Genomic DNA, 23,848 nt, shown 5'->3' with positions numbered 1-23,848 from the left:
TAATTGGTAAAATTTATTTTGAGATTTTTGATAAACCAATCACATTAACTTTAAATTTTAAAGGTAACCATGTCTATATATAACATGTTATGTATTTTTGAATTAACTTGGCGACTAATGTAGGCAGCCCAATGCTGCCTACATTAGTCGCTTACTATACCGAAAGTATAGTAAGCGACTAATGTAGGCAGCATAGGGCTCATGCTTCCTTAATTCAACTAACAGGCAACTGACTTCAATTTCATATTCTTTCTTAAATTTTATCGTAATATATTGTAATAAGTCAGAAAAGCTGCAGCTTCAAATTCCCTGTGTGACTTTTGATTAACAGCTTCATGTTAAAACTATGAAATTGCGGCTTCAAAGAAAATAAACTTTTTTATTAGAATTGGTGGAACTCATCAGCTTGTGAGTTTTCTCGGAAGTATTGGTACATTAATGAAAGGAAGTCCTGGTCAAAAAGTCCTATAGGATCCTATATGAATTGGGAACAAAAAAAATTTAAGGTTTTACACCCATTAAATTAAAAAGACTAGAAAGTAGATTAAAAACTGCTCTTAAATCTTTTTAAGCTTTTGTAACAATCAGCAATATGTTTCCGGTGCACTTTAAAGAGTTGGTCTGGAATATGGACGGATTCGTCAATTGAACAGATATTAATGAAATTTTTGAAGAGCAAAGTAGGAGTCATTGGCAAAAAATTACTGAAGACATGTGTTACATGTTTAGACAAGCACAATGTATAAATATAAATAAGATTAAATATGCATACACTTTTTGTCAATTTGTTTTCGAATTATGTTTTCGAATTTGTCAAATCAATAAAAAACATTCTAGTGAAATAGTGATGTAAAGATGAAAAATGATATCGTCGGGGATAGTGCAAAACCGCGTAACTAGCATTGGATAATACCGCGTATCTACAGTACATTTTTTTTACTGGAAAAGTTTAAAATTTAAAATTTTTTTTATTTCAACAGATTTTTGTTTCATTTTAGTATAAAGAGTAGTATTCATGTTTTTTTTAATGTCAACAATATATATTTGTTGTTAAAATTATTAATATCCAAATATAGTAGCCAATGCTACTGTATTTGGATATGAATAATTGCACTTCAAATACTATATATACTTACAGCGTAACTAGGTAAACAAAATACAACAAATAAACATTATATTTCTTCCATTTTATTAAGGTACGTTGAAATGACAGATGGAGTAAAATCCAGAATCTCTCCAAGAAACGCAAGTAGCAAACACAAAGAACTATAGACAGGGAGAATCAAACATGATTCTGAGGATTTTCATAGGATCAAATTATGATTTGGTTCCCATATCTCATTAAATATATAAGACCAACTTGAGGTCCTGGATTCAGGGCTTTTAGAATCAGGTGGCTTGTGATTGTTCTGAAACCATTAGTACATCAATATACGCACAAAAAGAATGGAAATGTTTACGCAGAAGTCTTCTTTAAGAGAAGTAATCAACTCGGCAATCTTTAAGGACTCTACTCGAATATTAAAGTCAATAATGAAAGATATCATTTGATCTCTTTACATTATTTTTGCTTTTACCTGTTATTGTTCAAAATAAAAATTAGAAAGCAAAATTGACCTTTTACTATGACCTCACTTTGTTCCCTATGTCTCTTTTCAAAGATACACCTCACAAAAGCAGCAAGAGCTGTGCCCCATGCTCCTACTTCTGTTAGAATTGGCTTAGATAAGGCTAATTCTAACTTAAATATCTCTTTACAAGGTTTCAAAATAACTTATATCTTCTATATATATAAAGGGCAATGTGTGTCTGTGTGTGTTTGTTTGTTTGTTCTCTATAGAAATCCAAACCGCCGGACCGATCTCGATGAAATTTGGCATGGGGGTAGTCCTCGAGGGGGAAAAGGTTCTTAGCTGGGTTTTGACCCCGTACCCCGACCCCCGGGGTCAGGGGGCCCAAAAATGGGCCCTCCTGACCCAGGGGTCAGGGGGGCCCATTTTTGGGCCCATTTTTGTGTACAGATATCAGGTAAGCCAGTTTAAATATTGGCCCGGGCAACGCCGGTTAACTCCAGCTATATATATAAAGGGCAATGTGTGTTTGTGTGTGTTTGTTTGTTCTCTATAGAAATCCAAACCGCCAGACCGATCTCGATGAAATTTGGCATGGGGGTAGTCCTTGAGGGGGAGAAGGTTCTTAGCTGGGTTTTGACCCCGTACCCCGACCCCCGGGGTCAGGGGGCCCAAAAATAGGCCCCCCTAACCCCGGGGTCAGGGGGCCCATTTTTTGGGCCCATTTTTTGGGCCCATTTTTGTGTACAGATATCAGGTAAGCCAGTTTAAATATTGGCCCGGGCAACGCCGGGTAACTCATACTAGTAAAATATAAAATAGAAAGCGAGGCTGCGGTTTACTAATTTATATTAAAGAATGTGTGCAGTATATTATTTGGCTTGGCATGATCATTTATGATGACGATAAAGTGGTTTTAACAGTTGAAATCAATAAAAAAAAGTTTAATTATAAGTTGTTGCTATCGCTTACCTTCCGTCCACCTTCTCGCCCACCTTCCGGTCGAATTAAAAGTTTTAATGTGTTTTTAAATGATATTTTAAAAGAAATCATTAATGAAATAAAACTTGTTAGTTAATAGGTGATATTAAGTTGGATTATTTCTAATACCGCATCAATTGTGGTGTTAAAATTTTTTATATTGAGTTATTTAAACACTATGCTTTTCCTATAATTAACAACTCAACAAGAATATCTCTATCGTTAGCAACTTTAATTGACAATATTACAACAACTGGTATTTTCAATAAATCTCTTAAAAAAGATATTATAAAAACTGACAAATCTGACCACTTTCCTATTTTTTTTCTTTATTAATATAGACGCAGTTTAGTTTATAATACATTTTTCAAAATGTTTTATAAAACATATGACGCAAATTTTCCGAAAAATACAGTAATTAAAAAAACTAAAAGTATAATGTTACCATGGACACAAAAAATCTTCGAGAATTAAACAAAAGTTATACATCAAATGTTTAAAAATCGAAATCTGAACAAAATAAGTTTGCTTATAAAAGCCATGCAAAAGATTTTGAAGGACAAAATAAAATTAAAAAATTGTACTATTTTAATTTGCTTGAGCGAAATAAGCTTAAATTCAAAACTTACTATAATGGTATATTGGAAGAGAACTCACGGGCACGCAGAAAGTCAGCAGTCATGTTGAAGCATGAAGTCAGCAGAGGCATGTTGCTTGTCTAATCGATTTTAAAGATAGATTTGTTTATGCCAAACCTCTCTTATTTGAAATGAAATTTCTTAATATTTATCACCTGAATATTTTTAGCATAATTTGTTTTATGTACAAATGTAAAATCTCCTTTCATACTTTTCATTCTTTTCATACTCTATATACCTTAAAAAACTAAATCAAACAAATACACCTTAAGAAATTATAAATTAATTCAACAACCTTTTTTTCAAACCAATTTTGGAAAGTCAAGTATTTCATTTCAAGGAGCTTTTCTTTGGAGCAGAATAGTTTTTATACTTAATACATATATTGTATGGCATATAATATTTTATCGGGTTCTCATCTTATGTTTTTAATAAAATAGTATTTTAGAAAGAAATTTTAGGTAAACTTTTATATATATATATATATATATATATATATATATATATATATATATATATATATATATATATATATATATATATATATATATATATTCTTATGATATTTTCTTTTTCTTTTTTATATATTGTAGGAAGAAAAATAAATGTAAAATAAAGAATAAAAAAAATGAAAAACAAAAAAAATTGCTGATGGTGGTTCTCCTACATGGTGCTGCGATCGGAACAAAGGAAAAATATTTGCAAACATCTTTGAAAAGTTTTTAGACTTTTGACAATTTTTACTCAACCGTGGTGCAGTGGTTAGAGTTCTGGCTCAGAACTCATAGGTCCTTGGTTTCTAATAACACTAATATTATGTCTAATAAAAAACTTACTGAAGAAGAGTTATTAGTCGCAGTTTCTTTAATCAAGCGCAAAAAAAGTATAGGAATTGACAATATAATTAGTAGCATCATTATCAATTCAATAAAACTCATTACAATCCCACTCTTGTAGGGGAGCCTGTTGTACCTTTGATCACTTTTTGTTTTAAGGCGTTTTTTGCGTAGTCTATTGAGTAAATTTAAACCATTCAAATTACATAATATTCTCTCATATTTGGCTCAAAAATTATACTTAGGGCTTTTTTTCATTCAACCAATGAAGTATCTTTTTCCCGCGTTTCAAAAAAAGAAGTCAATTTGTCAAAGGTACAACAAGTACGTTGATCCTTTGACCAAAATGTTATTATTATAAAATCATGCAATGTTTGAACCTCTTTAATATTTTAACTTGTTATATATTATATAGCAACTTTTGGCCTACCTTATATCAATAAAAAAACAAATCTAACTATTTTGTAATCAATCCTAATTGTCTAAAAAAAAATTAGAAAAATCAATCCTTACAATCTTGCAAAGACTTGTGTATCGAAGTTACGATAATTGTATTACTAATTTTTTAAATAAAATCAGTTATTATAACTATTTAGATAAAGTCACATATTTTCTTTAGCTTTTGTTGGTCAAAGGTACACGAGATGGGTTTCTTTAATAATTATTGTCTTAACCCCCATTTACGGTCAGACATAATCATTCAAACTTTTCCATAACAAAAAAATGATGTTGGATAATGTTTTATAAACATTATAAAACATTATCCAATATTATTGTCGTAGATGAATCAAACAAAAATTTATCACATTTTTAAAATCAGAATAAGATTAACGTAAATATTTACTTTTTAAGAGCCAAAACTTAAAATTACTTGTGGATCGATACCATCTATCTCAAGTATGATGTTTTACGGTAAAAAGAGTCGTCATGGACTATTATTTCAAATGGCACTTCACGTTGTTTTTTTTTAAATAATAGTAAGCCGACAGAGTAGAGTGACCAAAGGTACAACGCGGTCAAAGGTACAACAGGTTCCCCTATATATTTAATTTACTTTTAAAAGAGGGAGTTTTTCGGGAAAGTCAAAAATTGCTAGAGTTGTCCCAATTATAAAATCAGGTGATCCTTATAACGTTACTAATTATAGGCCGATCTCAATTCTTACATGTTTTTCGAAAATTCTAGAACGAATTATGTATAATAGACTCTATTCTTTCTTAAGCAAAAATAATATTTTGTACAATAAACAATTTGGTTTTAAATCGGTTCATTCTACTGATCACGCATTACATCTTGTACATGATATATTTAAAAGGTTTAATGAAAAAAAGTATACTTTAGGTGTTTTTATAGATCTAAGCAAAGGAAAAACGGATAATATGACTATTACATGCGGTGTTCCCCAGGGTTCAATACTAGGACCCCTCTTATTTCTAGTTTATATTAATGATTTAAATGATTTTTCTAATATATTAAACTCAATTTTATTTGCCGATGATACTAACTTGTTTTATTCCAATGAAGATATTAATATTTTATTTTTAACAAAGAACTTGATATACTAAGCCAATGGTTTAAATCCAATTAACTATCCCTAAACATTAATAAAACTAAATACACATTCCATCATGCTTCTAAAAAAAAAATATTCCATGGAAACTACAGAATCTTTTTATTGATAATAATTTAATAAAAAGAGAAGTATCGCTAAAATTTTTGGGCGTAATTCTAGATGAAAGTATTAATTGGAGAGAACATATAAATGTAATTGAGAATATAATTTCAAAAAATATTGGTATACTGTATAAATCTAAACAGTTTTTAAACCAATCTTGTTTGAAATACATATCCTTTACATTTATACATTGTTACCTAAACTATGCAAATAATGCTTGGTGCAGCACCAACGTTACAAAAATAAATAAACTTCTCTGCAAACAAAAACATGCTATTAGGACTGTTACAAATGAAGGTCTGCTCTCCGTTACAAAAATACTTTTTAGTAAACTCAATATATTAAATGTTTTCCAAATAAATCTTTATCAAATTCTTATATTTATGTTTAAACTTGATAAAAAACGGCACCGCCTTTATTTTACTCAATATTTAAAAAAATAAATCATATATACAGCACAAGACTCTCAAAAAATAACTTTAGTCAATCCAAAACCTATTATTCAGCCACTAAATACTCAATTACAAATTGAGGACCTAAATTATGAAATACACTTTTAAAAGATAATCTTAAAGCACTCTCATCACATAACCAATTTAAAACAAAACTTAGGCAAACTCTTCTACTGACAATGAATTAAATTTCTTCTAAGGCGTTAAATAGTACTCTTATGATTTGATTTATATAATTATGAATATATTTATTAATTTCATATATACATATATAAAAAATAAAAATAAAAATTCTATTGTAAATTTTTACACGACTTTTCATATATATATCACGAAATTTCATATATATATATATATATATATATATATATATATATATATATATATATATATATATATATATATATATATATATATATATATATATATATATATATATATATATATTATGTATTTTTTTTTAATTTTCTTTTTTCTTAATTATTCTCAATCTAACAAAAGAAATTGAAAAAAAAAAGAAATAGGATAAAATATAAAAGTTAAATTTTGTTTTTTCCAATTTTTTATCTTACACAGTTCTTAAAAAGCTATGCTATGTATGGTATATATTACAGGGATTTGTGATAAGACAACTATAGTCTTCTTTTTGCTCCTGTCATGTAAATTTTTATTTATTTACTTAGTTATTTTAATTATTGTCACACTGTGGTATATATATATATATATATATATATATATATATATATATATATATATATATATATATATATATATATATATATATATATATATATATATATATGTATAAGTATTGTTATAGTAGAATTTTTGTAATACTATTACAAAACTTCTACAAAAGATAGTACGCGTATAAGATGGGGATCTTTAACACAATATGCAGTTAAAATACACAAAATCAATTCCAGTCCACCTGATAAAAGTAAATTTTTAAGAATAAATTAGGCAAGTATATAAGATATATTTAGTATGTATGACAAGGAAGCAAAATTGCTACCATGTTAAACATTGATGAGTTATTGACAACATATCATTAACAACATTCTTTTCATGAACATATCATTAACAACATTCTTTTCGCACATTTATAAGCTGTGATTTAAAGTTATTTCTTTTAAAAATAATGGTTTTAAAAACGCTCAAAACAAATAATTGAATTACGCACAGGCTCGGACTGGCAAGGGGGATGGGGTTTCCCCACTTCCCCTGACCCCTGCTATCCTGCTAAGATCATGGGCCCCTCCTAAAATCAAGGTACACAAATGATTTTTATTTTCCTATACCTTTTAAAAAAAAAACTATGTGAATCAGGGTTAAACGTAAAAAAAAAAGTGCTACAAAAAAAAAGAGGTCTTTGGTATGTAATATAGGGAAGTTTTAATATATTAGGTGGCCCCCCGGGTTCCTAAATGACAGTCCGAGCCTCTAACGCATTCTTAAAAAGAAAACTTACTTATCCTAATTTTAATAACTATGGTTTTTTTGAATGATTTTAAATTCATTACTTTTAATTTTTTTCGAAGGAAACCGCTTTTCCTCTGATGAAAACATTGATGAAAGCATATCCATAAGCAGATCCAGATTATAATGCTTTTCCTCTGATGAAAACATTGATCCAGATTATAATGCTTGTCCTCTGATGAAAACATTGATCCAGATTATAATGCTTTTCCTCTGATGAAAACATTGATCCAGATTATAATGCTTTTCCTCTGATGAAAACATTGATCCAGATTATAATGCTTTTCCTCTGATGAAAACATTGATCCAGATTATAATGCTTTTCCTCTGATGAAAACATTGATCCAGATTATAATGCTTTTCCTCTGATGAAAACATTGATCCAGATTATAATGCTTTTTGCGATACATTTACGGAATGTGCTTATTTTTATCCTAAAGAATTTGAAGGTTTTCTTTTTCAGAATGCAATTAAAAAAAGTTCAAATCAAATTAAAATTCTCAACCTCAATATAAGATGTTTATATCGGAATTTTGAAAAACTTTTAAATTTTTTAGAAACAAAAACAATTGAACCTTTCATTTCGAAAAAGACACAAGTTCAACCCTTTCAACAGTTCGTTTGTAAATTTAAATTAAAAAAATTTCTTTATAATTTAACTTTTTTTTATAAAAAATAAAACTTACATAAGTTATATACATGGCCGACGACACGGGTTTCGAAGTGGAGGAGCACAATCGTCTTTTTCTTAAAAAAGTCCTCTATATGTAGCATTTTCTCTGAAAAAAAAAGAAAAAGGCCCCTTTAGAAAAAACGTGAAAAAAAGTACGTACCCCCAGCTTAGAATAATTATTCTAAGCTGTTGTTATCGAGCATCTGACGGCGTGATCGAAAGCCCAAGCATGTTTTTACAACATATCGCGAAAACAAATACGCAGAAAAAAGATATCTTTTGTAATTAGCGACTTTAATATGATTTGTTTTCTTTATAACAATGATCATAAAGTTAAAAACTTTTATAACACAATTTTTGAAACAGAATTTATACCGTTAATTAATCGCCCCACTACGGTAACAATAAACTCCGCTACCCTAATAAATAATATCATTACAACAGACATTTTTAATAAAGCTATTCAAAAAGGATCTTAAAAACTGATATATCCGATTATTTTCCTATATTCCTGATTTTAAACTCAAATTTAGAAAAAATTATTAACACCCCAATTTTTATAAAAAAAACGTAATTTTAAACAAAAGAATCTTGAACTATTTAAAGATCAGCAATCTTTACTCTTACTTTATTGATTTTTATGACAATGCAAACAGCATCTACAAAACATTTTATATAACATTGTTTTCTGTTTACTACGCTAATTTTCGAGTTGCTGATGCTACGACGCTAATTTTCGAGTTGCTGACGCTACGACGCTAATTTTCGAGTTGCTGAAAAAATAATAAAAATAAACAAAAACTCAAAAATTATGGATGTACCGAAGACTTTGACGAAGCCGAAGCTTCGGCCGAAGTCACTTTGCCTAAGCCGAATCTTCGGTACTTATATGGGTAAAATTTGCTGTTTTATATCTAGCTTACTAGTGATAATACTAATTTTAGAAAAAAATGTTTAATTGAATCAGGGTGGGAATTATAAAACTAGTTTGGCTTATCATCAACATAATCAAGTCTAAACTTTAAAATTATATTATAAACAATGTTTGTGTATACATTAGTTTGCACTTTGAAGTATAATATAATTACTCTTTAGCAGTTAATATTGAGTTGAGGAATAATTCATGAGCGTTTTTTCAAATTTAAAAATGCACGCAGAAATAAAATGCATTGGCAAAATGTTTTATGTTGTTTGAAAGAGAATGTTTTGCTCTACAAGATAGTGTGTTTTGATTTGTTAGTTTTTTTTATTTTTGTGTATTTTCAGATCATTAAAATGGAATGTCAAGTGGACAAAACTGAGCATTTTCGACACCATTTGCTTTTTGCATTTAATCGAGGTGTTAAGGCCGCTGAAGCTGCTCGTGAGATTTGTGCTGTGTATGGAGAAGGAGCAATGCCTGAAAGTACCGCCCGCCGTTGGTTTTCGCGCTTCAAAAATGGGAATTTTGACCTCAAGGACGGATCACACACCGGTCGACCAATTGAGTTCGACGAAGAGCGATTGAATCAACTTCTTCACGAAAATCCACGTCAAACGACCAGAGAATTGGCGGAGCAGATGGATTGTGATCAAAAACTGTGGTGATTCACCTTCACTCAATGGGCAAGGTTCAGAAACTCGGCGCTTGGGTGCCACACACTTTGAGCGAAAACAACAAAAATCAACGTTCCACAATCGCCGCCGGTTTGCTCGCTCGACATAGCTCAACACATGGTCACAAACAGCGTTTTCTTTACCGCATTGTCACTGGCGATGAAAAATGGTGCCTTTACGTCAATATGAAGCAGCGAAAAGAATGGCTCAGCCCCAAAAAACAAGCGACTCCGCGAGCAATTGAGGAAGTGGAATTGAGGAAAGTGGAATTGAGGGCTTGGTTGGACAAATTCTTTGAGTCAAGACCGGGAGATTTCTATCGCCGAGGCATCGAAAAACTTATTGAACGATGGGAGGAAGTCGTAAACAACAACGGAGAGTATATTATTGATTAAATCGTTGTAGTTTTTTTGTTTAAAATAAATTAAAAAAAAAACGCTCATGAATTATTCCTCAACCCAATAATTACAAATGAGGTAAGTTAGTGTTATCATATTTATTAGCTTATTCGTTTAAATTAATTATCTGTTGTTAGAAATCAGGCAAACTATAATTTAATATCGCAATCCATGCTCCAGAGGCAGTGTGCTTCTTTTGGCTTCAAATATGTTTCTCGTTGGGCTGAACAGACATTCACTTTAAACCGATGAAGAAGGTGCGCACAAAAATTTTCATTAAGAACGTTGCCACACCACTTAAAAAATAAACATATTATGTGTTGCATTGAATATTAAAAATATTAAATGCAACCATAACTACCCGTTACGACGTAACTACAGGAAGACACGACCTGCCTGTGTATAATTTGTGCCTGATTCCAGTCATCTTTACATAATATAAATATAATATAATCAAATTATATAATTATGTCTAAAGGCAATTCTGGTGTGCATATCTGCTAGTAAATTTCAAATGAGAGGGCTGAATGCAACAAAGAAAAAACAGAGAAAATAGAAAATAAGTAATTTGAAAATTATTTGATTTGAAAATTGACATCAATTTTCAATAAAACTTGTAATAAATAAATGAAATAACAATTTCATTTAAATATATTTTATAAGTGCTATTTTCCTTCTAGAACTTGGGTTTTTTCTCTTGGATTTATACTATTACATATTTTTTCCCCTCCATATGTAATTTCACATTTCTTTCAAGCATTTTCATTTGTACTTATTTTGGTCAGAGAAGCTGTCCATGGTTATTACTTTTCTTTATTTAACCATTACGATCAGAAACTTTAATGAATTCAACTACTTTTGCTTGTTGTAAATGATACTCTGAATGAAAGCGGTAGTATTCTTGATATAAAATTTCCTTAAACATATTATGATCTGTTTATTTTAAAAATTTAATCTGAAACGGGTTTCGAGCATTATTGCAACTTTTAGACAAACATTATCTTTGTATATATGAAAACTTAAATAAAATATAAATAAGCACCCATCGATTTTGATAAGCAGGTAAAAAAAAGTTACAATATAATTTGCGGCATACGTCAAGGAATCAAAGTAAAGTAGCAAATTTTAAGTAGTAGAATTATTGTAATTACATCGTAAACAACAAAATTATTTTATGTTTAACATAACAGTAGCTTGTTACCTTAAATTGAACCTAAAAAAAACTCGCCGAAGCCAATGATTCGGCAAAAACTGATCCTGGCTTCGGCCGAAGCCGAAGTTGAAGCCTAAGCTTCAGTACATCCCTATCAAAAAGTCCCTGGATTACGAAGGGATTAAAAAATTAAACAGAAGTTATATGTTAAATATCTAAAATTAAAAAAAAAACACCTGTTACCGAAAAAATATATAAAAACTACAAATATCTATTTGAAAAAATACGTAAAACCTTAAAAGAAGTTACGACTCAGAACTAATTAATAAATTTAAAAACGACTATTTTTTTTTTTTTTTACCTAATATTTTGCCGTTTAATAAATATAATAGTTTCCATAAATTGACAATTAAGTTAATGGCCGGAGCAAGCAAAAGTCATTGATTTGCCTTATCGCCGAGCAACGTGTTGCAATTTATAATTTTTACAAAGTTGTTTCAAGAATATATAGTACAAAAGAAAAATTAAATGAATGTTTACAAAAAATATATAAAAAGTATAGTAAGATATCGTTTAATACATAATATCATAAATAGATTGGGTATATATATATATATATATATATATATATATATATATATATATTATGTATTTTTTTTTAATTTTCTTTTTTCTTAATTATTCTCAATCTAACAAAAGAAATTGAAAAAAAAAAGAAATAGGATAAAATATAAAAGTTAAATTTTGTTTTTTCCAATTTTTTATCTTACACAGTTCTTAAAAAGCTATGCTATGTATGGTATATATTACAGGGATTTGTGATAAGACAACTATAGTCTTCTTTTTGCTCCTGTCATGTAAATTTTTATTTATTTACTTAGTTATTTTAATTATTGTCAAACGGTGGTATATATATATATATATATATATATATATATATATATATATATATATATATATATATATATATATATATATATATATATATATATATATATATATATATATATGTATAAGTATTGTTATAGTAGAATTTTTGTAATACTATTACAAAACTTCTACAAAAGATAGTACGCGTATAAGATGGGGATCTTTAACACAATATGCAGTTAAAATACACAAAATCAATTCCAGTCCACCTGATAAAAGTAAATTTTTAAGAATAAATTAGGCAAGTATATAAGATATATTTAGTATGTATGACAAGGAAGCAAAATTGCTACCATGTTAAACATTGATGAGTTATTGACAACATATCATTAACAACATTCTTTTCATGAACATATCATTAACAACATTCTTTTCGCACATTTATAAGCTGTGATTTAAAGTTATTTCTTTTAAAAATAATGGTTTTAAAAACGCTCAAAACAAATAATTGAATTACGCACAGGCTCGGACTGGCAAGGGGGATGGGGTTTCCCCACTTCCCCTGACCCCTGCTATCCTGCTAAGATCATGGGCCCCTCCTAAAATCAAGGTACACAAATGATTTTTATTTTCCTATACCTTTTAAAAAAAAAACTATGTGAATCAGGGTTAAACGTAAAAAAAAAAGTGCTACAAAAAAAAAGAGGTCTTTGGTATGTAATATAGGGAAGTTTTAATATATTAGGTGGCCCCCCGGGTTCCTAAATGACAGTCCGAGCCTCTAACGCATTCTTAAAAAGAAAACTTACTTATCCTAATTTTAATAACTATGGTTTTTTTGAATGATTTTAAATTCATTACTTTTAATTTTTTTCGAAGGAAACCGCTTTTCCTCTGATGAAAACATTGATGAAAGCATATCCATAAGCAGATCCAGATTATAATGCTTTTCCTCTGATGAAAACATTGATCCAGATTATAATGCTTGTCCTCTGATGAAAACATTGATCCAGATTATAATGCTTTTCCTCTGATGAAAACATTGATCCAGATTATAATGCTTTTCCTCTGATGAAAACATTGATCCAGATTATAATGCTTTTCCTCTGATGAAAACATTGATCCAGATTATAATGCTTTTCCTCTGATGAAAACATTGATCCAGATTATAATGCTTTTCCTCTGATGAAAACATTGATCCAGATTATAATGCTTTTTGCGATACATTTACGGAATGTGCTTATTTTTATCCTAAAGAATTTGAAGGTTTTCTTTTTCAGAATGCAATTAAAAAAAGTTCAAATCAAATTAAAATTCTCAACCTCAATATAAGATGTTTATATCGGAATTTTGAAAAACTTTTAAATTTTTTAGAAACAAAAACAATTGAACCTTTCATTTCGAAAAAGACACAAGTTCAACCCTTTCAACAGTTCGTTTGTAAATTTAAATTAAAAAAATTTCTTTATAATTTAACTTTTTTTTATAAAAAATAAAACTTACATAAGTTATATACATGGCCGACGACACGGGTTTCGAAGTGGAGGAGCACAATCGTCTTTTTCTTAAAAAAGTCCTCTATATGTAGCATTTTCTCTGAAAAAAAAAGAAAAAGGCCCCTTTAGAAAAAACGTGAAAAAAAGTACGTACCCCCAGCTTAGAATAATTATTCTAAGCTGTTGTTATCGAGCATCTGACGGCGTGATCGAAAGCCCAAGCATGTTTTTACAACATATCGCGAAAACAAATACGCAGAAAAAAGATATCTTTTGTAATTAGCGACTTTAATATGATTTGTTTTCTTTATAACAATGATCATAAAGTTAAAAACTTTTATAACACAATTTTTGAAACAGAATTTATACCGTTAATTAATCGCCCCACTACGGTAACAATAAACTCCGCTACCCTAATAAATAATATCATTACAACAGACATTTTTAATAAAGCTATTCAAAAAGGATCTTAAAAACTGATATATCCGATTATTTTCCTATATTCCTGATTTTAAACTCAAATTTAGAAAAAATTATTAACACCCCAATTTTTATAAAAAAAACGTAATTTTAAACAAAAGAATCTTGAACTATTTAAAGATCAGCAATCTTTACTCTTACTTTATTGATTTTTATGACAATGCAAACAGCATCTACAAAACATTTTATATAACATTGTTTTCTGTTTACTACGCTAATTTTCGAGTTGCTGATGCTACGACGCTAATTTTCGAGTTGCTGACGCTACGACGCTAATTTTCGAGTTGCTGAAAAAATAATAAAAATAAACAAAAACTCAAAAATTATGGATGTACCGAAGACTTTGACGAAGCCGAAGCTTCGGCCGAAGTCACTTTGCCTAAGCCGAATCTTCGGTACTTATATGGGTAAAATTTGCTGTTTTATATCTAGCTTACTAGTGATAATACTAATTTTAGAAAAAAATGTTTAATTGAATCAGGGTGGGAATTATAAAACTAGTTTGGCTTATCATCAACATAATCAAGTCTAAACTTTAAAATTATATTATAAACAATGTTTGTGTATACATTAGTTTGCACTTTGAAGTATAATATAATTACTCTTTAGCAGTTAATATTGAGTTGAGGAATAATTCATGAGCGTTTTTTCAAATTTAAAAATGCACGCAGAAATAAAATGCATTGGCAAAATGTTTTATGTTGTTTGAAAGAGAATGTTTTGCTCTACAAGATAGTGTGTTTTGATTTGTTAGTTTTTTTTATTTTTGTGTATTTTCAGATCATTAAAATGGAATGTCAAGTGGACAAAACTGAGCATTTTCGACACCATTTGCTTTTTGCATTTAATCGAGGTGTTAAGGCCGCTGAAGCTGCTCGTGAGATTTGTGCTGTGTATGGAGAAGGAGCAATGCCTGAAAGTACCGCCCGCCGTTGGTTTTCGCGCTTCAAAAATGGGAATTTTGACCTCAAGGACGGATCACACACCGGTCGACCAATTGAGTTCGACGAAGAGCGATTGAATCAACTTCTTCACGAAAATCCACGTCAAACGACCAGAGAATTGGCGGAGCAGATGGATTGTGATCAAAAACTGTGGTGATTCACCTTCACTCAATGGGCAAGGTTCAGAAACTCGGCGCTTGGGTGCCACACACTTTGAGCGAAAACAACAAAAATCAACGTTCCACAATCGCCGCCGGTTTGCTCGCTCGACATAGCTCAACACATGGTCACAAACAGCGTTTTCTTTACCGCATTGTCACTGGCGATGAAAAATGGTGCCTTTACGTCAATATGAAGCAGCGAAAAGAATGGCTCAGCCCCAAAAAACAAGCGACTCCGCGAGCAATTGAGGAAGTGGAATTGAGGAAAGTGGAATTGAGGGCTTGGTTGGACAAATTCTTTGAGTCAAGACCGGGAGATTTCTATCGCCGAGGCATCGAAAAACTTATTGAACGATGGGAGGAAGTCGTAAACAACAACGGAGAGTATATTATTGATTAAATCGTTGTAGTTTTTTTGTTTAAAATAAATTAAAAAAAAAACGCTCATGAATTATTCCTCAACCCAATAATTACAAATGAGGTAAGTTAGTGTTATCATATTTATTAGCTTATTCGTTTAAATTAATTATCTGTTGTTAGAAATCAGGCAAACTATAATTTAATATCGCAATCCATGCTCCAGAGGCAGTGTGCTTCTTTTGGCTTCAAATATGTTTCTCGTTGGGCTGAACAGACATTCACTTTAAACCGATGAAGAAGGTGCGCACAAAAATTTTCATTAAGAACGTTGCCACACCACTTAAAAAATAAACATATTATGTGTTGCATTGAATATTAAAAATATTAAATGCAACCATAACTACCCGTTACGACGTAACTACAGGAAGACACGACCTGCCTGTGTATAATTTGTGCCTGATTCCAGTCATCTTTACATAATATAAATATAATATAATCAAATTATATAATTATGTCTAAAGGCAATTCTGGTGTGCATATCTGCTAGTAAATTTCAAATGAGAGGGCTGAATGCAACAAAGAAAAAACAGAGAAAATAGAAAATAAGTAATTTGAAAATTATTTGATTTGAAAATTGACATCAATTTTCAATAAAACTTGTAATAAATAAATGAAATAACAATTTCATTTAAATATATTTTATAAGTGCTATTTTCCTTCTAGAACTTGGGTTTTTTCTCTTGGATTTATACTATTACATATTTTTTCCCCTCCATATGTAATTTCACATTTCTTTCAAGCATTTTCATTTGTACTTATTTTGGTCAGAGAAGCTGTCCATGGTTATTACTTTTCTTTATTTAACCATTACGATCAGAAACTTTAATGAATTCAACTACTTTTGCTTGTTGTAAATGATACTCTGAATGAAAGCGGTAGTATTCTTGATATAAAATTTCCTTAAACATATTATGATCTGTTTATTTTAAAAATTTAATCTGAAACGGGTTTCGAGCATTATTGCAACTTTTAGACAAACATTATCTTTGTATATATGAAAACTTAAATAAAATATAAATAAGCACCCATCGATTTTGATAAGCAGGTAAAAAAAAGTTACAATATAATTTGCGGCATACGTCAAGGAATCAAAGTAAAGTAGCAAATTTTAAGTAGTAGAATTATTGTAATTACATCGTAAACAACAAAATTATTTTATGTTTAACATAACAGTAGCTTGTTACCTTAAATTGAACCTAAAAAAAACTCGCCGAAGCCAATGATTCGGCAAAAACTGATCCTGGCTTCGGCCGAAGCCGAAGTTGAAGCCTAAGCTTCAGTACATCCCTATCAAAAAGTCCCTGGATTACGAAGGGATTAAAAAATTAAACAGAAGTTATATGTTAAATATCTAAAATTAAAAAAAAAACACCTGTTACCGAAAAAATATATAAAAACTACAAATATCTATTTGAAAAAATACGTAAAACCTTAAAAGAAGTTACGACTCAGAACTAATTAATAAATTTAAAAACGACTATTTTTTTTTTTTTTTACCTAATATTTTGCCGTTTAATAAATATAATAGTTTCCATAAATTGACAATTAAGTTAATGGCCGGAGCAAGCAAAAGTCATTGATTTGCCTTATCGCCGAGCAACGTGTTGCAATTTATAATTTTTACAAAGTTGTTTCAAGAATATATAGTACAAAAGAAAAATTAAATGAATGTTTACAAAAAATATATAAAAAGTATAGTAAGATATCGTTTAATACATAATATCATAAATAGATTGGGTAAAAGTAAGAGTGAATATATAAAACTTTATATATATTTAAGTAAAATATATAAAAGATAAAGTAAGATATCGTTTAATAGATAATATCATAACTAGATTGGGTAAAAGTAAAAGCGAATATATAATAACTTTATATATACACACACACACACAAAAAAAAACCGAGAAAATGTGATTTTTGATAATGGTCATTGACAAAAAAAAACTATAACCTTTTTTTAATGATTACAAGAAATAATTACCTTGTTTTTCAGTTTTTAAATTATATATCTGATCTATTTTTAAAAGAAAGACTTATAATAATATAAATCAAAATCTGTGTTTAATAAAAACTGTTTTGAATCAGTTTTGACCTGATGAAGAGATTTTTTTTTCCGGAAACAATGTTTGGGAATCTTTTCCACAAAAGTGGTCCGCGATTCTGATTTGAATAAGAATTTTGTTTAGAATAAGATTTTGGTATAACAAAGTTATTTGCGGAAAATCTTGTAGCATATTTATGGTGTATTTCTTTAAAATAAATTTCAAATATTTTGGGGGACAGTCCATATTTTGTTTTATATATGAATTGTAGAACAAGATAGATATCAAGTTTGAAAATATTCAGGGCAACAATTATACGTAAAAGAGGTTCACAAGGAATCGCTCTACCAGCTCCAAATATAATTCTAACAGCATGTTTTTGCTTGCTATAAATATGTTTTTTTCAGCTTAGTGTGGTTAGTACTTATATGTTTTTTTCAGCTTAGTGTGGTTAGTACTTGTCCACATGATGTTGCCGTAAGTTAAGTAACTATGTATAAAGGAAAAATATAAACTTTTTAAGGACTTAAAATTTAAAAGTGGCTTAACTCTATAGATCATGCCAATATTTAAAAAAAATTTTTTCTATAGAATTTATATGAACTTTCCAAGATAGATTTTCATCAAAGTTCACATCTAAAAAATTTACAGATATTTGCCTTTTAATGTTAGTTTTTTTCATCAAAAGATTGGGAAGAATAAGTGGTATTTCTTTTGTTTTGCTTGGTTTGTGGCAAAGAGAAAATTTAGTTTTTTGAACATTCAAAGACAATTTGTTGCATATAAACTATTCATTTACTTTATTAAATTCTTCATTTCCTATTGAAAAAAGTGTTTCAATATTTTTGTGAGAATAAAAAAAATTCGAGTCATCTGCGAATAAAATAAAATTTAATAGGTTTGATGTTGAAGACAAATCATTTATGTATAGTAAAAAAAGTAAAGGTCCAAATATAAAACCGTGTGGGACTCCACAATTTACAGTTTTTTTGATCGTTTCTAAATTTTCAAATTGTACATATTGTTTTCTGTTTGAAAGGTAATTTTCAAACCAGAGTAAGTGTGTCTCCTTTATTCCGTAATATTCCAGTTTTTTTATTAGGATGGAATGATTCACCGTATCAAAAGCTTTCGACAGATCAATGAAAACTCCTAACGTATAACAGTCTTCTGTAAAAGCATTAGTCAAGTGGTTAACTAACTCTACTATTGCGTGATCTGTTAAATGTTGTTTTTTGAAACCAAATTGCTTACTGTATAACATGTTGTTTTCAGTTAAATAATTATACAGCTTAATTATTCAGTTAAATAATTATACAATAGTTATACAAATAATTATACAGTACACTATACGTTCAAGTAATTTCGAGAAACAAGATAAAACAGATATAGGCCTGAAATTAGAAGATTCTGACTCATCTCCAGACTTAAATACTGGAGTTACTCTTGCAATTTTTAAATTATCCGGAATTTTACCTGATTTAAACGCTGATTGAAGATATGAAACAAAAATGGTTCAATTATATCATAGACTAATTTTAATACATTAACGCTAACTAATTTTTATCTGATCCTGCACTTTTGTTACTTTTTAAGCTTAGTAACGCAGTCCGCGACTCACGTATATCTAGCTTTGACTCATTCATTTTTTTATTAGAATTTGTTAGATAAGAATCAAATGTTGAAGAAGTTAAAGGAATACTATGTGCTAAATTAGAGCTAACATTAATGAAGAAACTGTTAAATTCTTCAGCTATTAGTGCTTTATCATAAATTGATTCACCGTCAGTTAAAAGTTTTTTTGGCAGAGCTTAATTTTTTATATTTGTTTTGTCCAATTATTTCTTTAATAGCATTCCAACTTTGTTGAGTAATTTCGAGTAATAATTTTTTAGAGTATTTTTTGATTTTTTCAAATATATTTTTATAGTTTTTATATTTTGCTTCGTTTGAATGTTTTTTTTTTTAGAAATTTTTCATTAAGTTTTTGTTTTTTTCTTGACGATTTTAGTAAGCCTTTTGTTATCCAAATCAGTCTTTATTATACCTGTACTAAAGCAGCTATTAGAAAAATTATTAGTAATCACGTTATCTAGTAGGGTAGAGGAACTTTTTGTGATTCTTGTTGGCTTCGTTATTGTTGGAATGAGGTTATTTTGTAAAAGAGTATTTACAAAATATTTAACACTGTTATTTGACGCATGATTCAAAAGATTGATATTCAGGTCACCGACTAAGTAAACATGCTTTTGTTTTTTAAATTACCCGCTGGTTCTCCATAAATACATTAACAATTATGTTTTTAGAATTTTGGTTAACTATTTCAATGCACAATGACTCGCGATCTTTTTCATTCACACTGAGGTCATTACGTGATATAAAATTAATTTAGTTATGAATAAAAATGCATACACCTCCACAGGTATGGAAGTTTCGTGGTTGATGAATTGACGCGTAATTTGTCAATTCAAATTAAAAATTATGCTCATTATATTTACATCAGGTCTCAGTAAGACAGATTATTTTAAAATCGTGATTTAATTCATGCATTAGAAGTTTAAAATCATCAAAATTTTTGTTTAGGCTTCGAATATTATGTTTAAGATTGAAAATGTATTTTTATTTTGTTGAAGAAACGAATTAGATTCAGAAATTGAATAGTATTTGCTTTCTAACGATTTTAGGTTAAAATAATTAGTGACATCATTATCACAAAGTGTGACATTTTTATCACAAAGTTTAATTAATAAACTATCATCCATTTTAAAATATAAAATTAAGATTAGAGAAAAATTAGTTAAAAAATAAAAAATGAATACTTATATAGGTTTAGTGGAAACAGCATCTCCTTTCTTCGCAGTCCAATCACGAATGACTAGTTTGTCGTGTAAGATGACCGCAAATTTGCCGGATTCCCTTTCTTTTTAATTCGTTCTCCTAAACCCTTCCTTATTTCTGTAGTCTCAGCACTAAAATCTTCATTTATAAAGATATTTTTTCATTTGAGTTTAAACGATTTTTTAAGTATTTCAGTTTTGTCTTTATAATTCAATAACTTTAGGGCTATCGGTCTGTTTATTGACATCTCTCGGTCAAGATCGATGTGCTCTTTCGATTTTTATATTTTTAATGTCAAGGCATTCCTCAAATAATTTATGCACCTAACATTCATATTCTACCCGTGATTCATTTTCGCTTTCTTTTATCCCGTCAACTCTCAAGTTGTTCCTAAATGAACGATCTTCCATCGCCCTTAGTTTGTTCCTTATTTTTGATATTTCACTTTTATCTTTAACTTCAATGTTAGTTTTTTTCGTTTTCAGTTTCACTGTTTCAAACTTCAACGAAATTATTTCATCTTACGCAGAAATAAATTTCTTAATCTCATTGAATTCGGTTTCTAAAAATACTACCTTAAGACGTGTTGCGTTCAAATCATTTGCAATATCGTTAGTTTTTGTTATGGTTTTAATATAATCTTTTTCAAGTTTATCTAGTCACTCCGCTAAAATTTTCATGTTTGCAGAAGTAATAATAGCAAAGTTTTTCTCTTGGTCTTTTAAAAGTTGCTCTGTTTTCTCCAAAATAATTTTACTTTGATCTTCTAGCATACCAGCTACCATTTTCTCAATATTTTCGATTGACAACAATTTATCCATTATCTTATTTTATTATTTAAAGTGTATATATAATTCTTTAAAGTATACTTTTTTTACTTTTTTTTTTCTTTTTAATTTACTTCAAAACAACCACGCTGCAGAAACACGTCCGTTATTGAGGATAATAATTCAGCAAAAAGATCTCAGCAAAGACTTGAAGCACAGACTTGAAACGCACATGGCAAGTTATAAAAGAAATTACCGGAAAACAAAAATCATGCTTAGGTTTTCTGTCACAGATGATTAAAGTTGATAAGTTTTAATGACCCAAGAGCCATATACCATAAATTTAATAAATTTTTTTTTGGGATAGGTCCTTCCTAATCAAATAAGATTCCAAATACGACAGCTTCCTTTAATGATTTCCTCGTACCTATAGATAATTGCATTTGCTCTGATGAGTTAACCTCATAGTCAGTTAACTCTGATCAGTTAACTATCTTTCGAGGAATTTGAAGTAGCTCTGAATTCTTTGAAAAGAAACAAAGCAACAGGAGCAAATGAAGTTAATGGAAAATTGGTTTATTAAAACATTCTTTTTAAAGTTTCTATTAATGAAGCTTCTATTAATCAAGGAATATTCCCAGAATAATTAAAAGTTGCTAAAGTTACTCCTATTTTCAAAGAGGACAGATCAAATATTAGCAACTATCGCATTTGTGTCACCTCTGTTCTTTCTCTGTTCTTTCGGTATTTTCAAAAAATTTAGAAAGAACAATGTCTAATAGAATATACAAATATCTCAACAAAAATAACTTTCTGTGTAACATTCAGTTTGAATTTAAAAAAGGTAACTCAACAGAGCATGCAATAATCCAGTTTGTGCATGAAATCTCGAAATCTTTCGAAAAATCACAGTATTTGTTAGGTATCTTCATTGACCTATCAAAAGCTTTCGTAGTAATCCTCAATCTTAGAATTAAAATTAAATAAAATCATGTACCAAAAGTAATGGACGAAACGCTGGTACAGAGAATAATATAAATGTTGCTCAATGTGGGTGTAAAAACTCATGTTAGTAGCAATTTTGCTGCAGATGGATATGACTGCATTTCCTCACGTGCTGCATCTCGCGGGATTCATTTTACGGTTGTAGAAAAAGTAGGAAAAGAAAATGATGCTGCCGATACCAGTCATTTCTTATTTGTTGAGCACGATAAAATTTAGCACCCTTTAATTTTTATTTACTCGAAAACTACGTAGTTTTTTAACTTTTTAATTTATTGACACAATAAAAGTAATTAAACTATTTATGTACTTTTGCGAGTGCTTGTCATCATCTGCTCTATCCTACTTTGCGTGCAACTACTTTTTTCTTTTTTACCTGAAGCTAATTTCTTGCTTTTCAGCAAGATTCGTTTTATAATTGACAAATAACTTTCAATAACTCACTGCTCAGAACACTTTGGAGAATTTCCTTCCTTTGGTACAATTTTGACGTTATTTTGTTGATATTATTCTAAAGACTTTGAATAGTGGCTTGTAGCTAACTTAAGCTAAAATATTGTGGGCGTAACATGCTTTTTAATAAATAGAATAAAGACGTTATTTTAAGCATTCTTTTAAATACAAATCCGCGTTCACAGTTTTACGAGTATATATCCTTTAATTTTTTGCCAACATTCTTGAAATCAAAGTATTTTTCCTATCAATCCTACATTTAAATTTTTTTGCAAGATCTCTCTACGACTGACACGGAATTGCCTTGAGCGAACGATAGATTTTGCTTTATATTTATCTTTAAATCCTTTTTTTTTTCTTTTTTTTTTTTTTCTTTTTTTTTTTCTTTAAATTTTCACAACTACATATTAATTACAAATTTTTTACACTGCAATATTATAAAGAAACTGTACTTCCTAAACAAAAGAAAAATACGTTTTACAAAATACCGTTAAGTATAGGAAGCAATAATTAGGTATGCTATGACTTGATAAGAAGGGTTTTGTTGTTGTAGGGAACTCGTAGACTGAGATTAGTCTTATCATCGAGAACTTTGAGGTATTGTGTACAGCACACATATAAACAATGTGATTCTCATTAAAGAAATGTTTTACATGTTATTATTGCAAACTTTTTTTTCTTTTCTTTTTAATTGAACTATGTTTTGTGTTAGTGTTGAGGTTTATAATAATAATACTAGCTTTATTTGTTAAACAAAAATTTACATTTTCCATTTGTATTTGATTGCTGATTATTTTAATTTGAGCGTTAATTTTGATTTACCATCAGAACTAGAACATTTCTAGGTAATTATCCATATTAAGAACATGATTTTTGAGTTTCGACTTTAAAGAAGGTATATTGCCTGGGAGAGAAATCGAGGT

General features: G+C 29.2%; 1 protein-coding gene across 2 annotated transcripts in view; it reads right to left on the bottom strand.

Annotated features, from left to right (window-relative positions):
- The window catches only part of LOC136087573 (uncharacterized), a 31,996-nt gene extending 10,355 nt beyond the window's left edge, over positions 1–21,641 (bottom strand). Inside the window, exons 1-4 of one of the 2 annotated variants that reach the window (XM_065810723.1) lie at positions 20,685–21,637; positions 13,826–13,918; positions 8,319–8,411; positions 7,677–8,066 (exon numbers count right to left, since the gene is read on the bottom strand). In XM_065810723.1, the coding sequence (XP_065666795.1) occupies positions 7,677–7,782 (106 nt within the window). In that variant the 5' untranslated portion in view covers positions 7,783–8,066; positions 8,319–8,411; positions 13,826–13,918; positions 20,685–21,637. Of the gene's footprint in view, positions 1–7,676; positions 8,067–8,318; positions 8,412–13,183; positions 13,574–13,825; positions 13,919–20,684 lie in introns of those variants that run through there. The other variant, XR_010641892.1, reaches the window with a different exon arrangement.
- Positions 21,642–23,848: the final 2,207 nt, after the last annotated feature.

This window comes from Hydra vulgaris, chromosome 11 (genome assembly GCF_038396675.1).
Source record: "Hydra vulgaris chromosome 11, alternate assembly HydraT2T_AEP".
In the NCBI taxonomy this organism is placed as follows: Eukaryota; Metazoa; Cnidaria; class Hydrozoa; order Anthoathecata; family Hydridae; genus Hydra; species Hydra vulgaris.
Note: the sequence above shows the minus strand (reverse complement) of the source record. Positions and strands in the feature narration are given on the sequence as shown.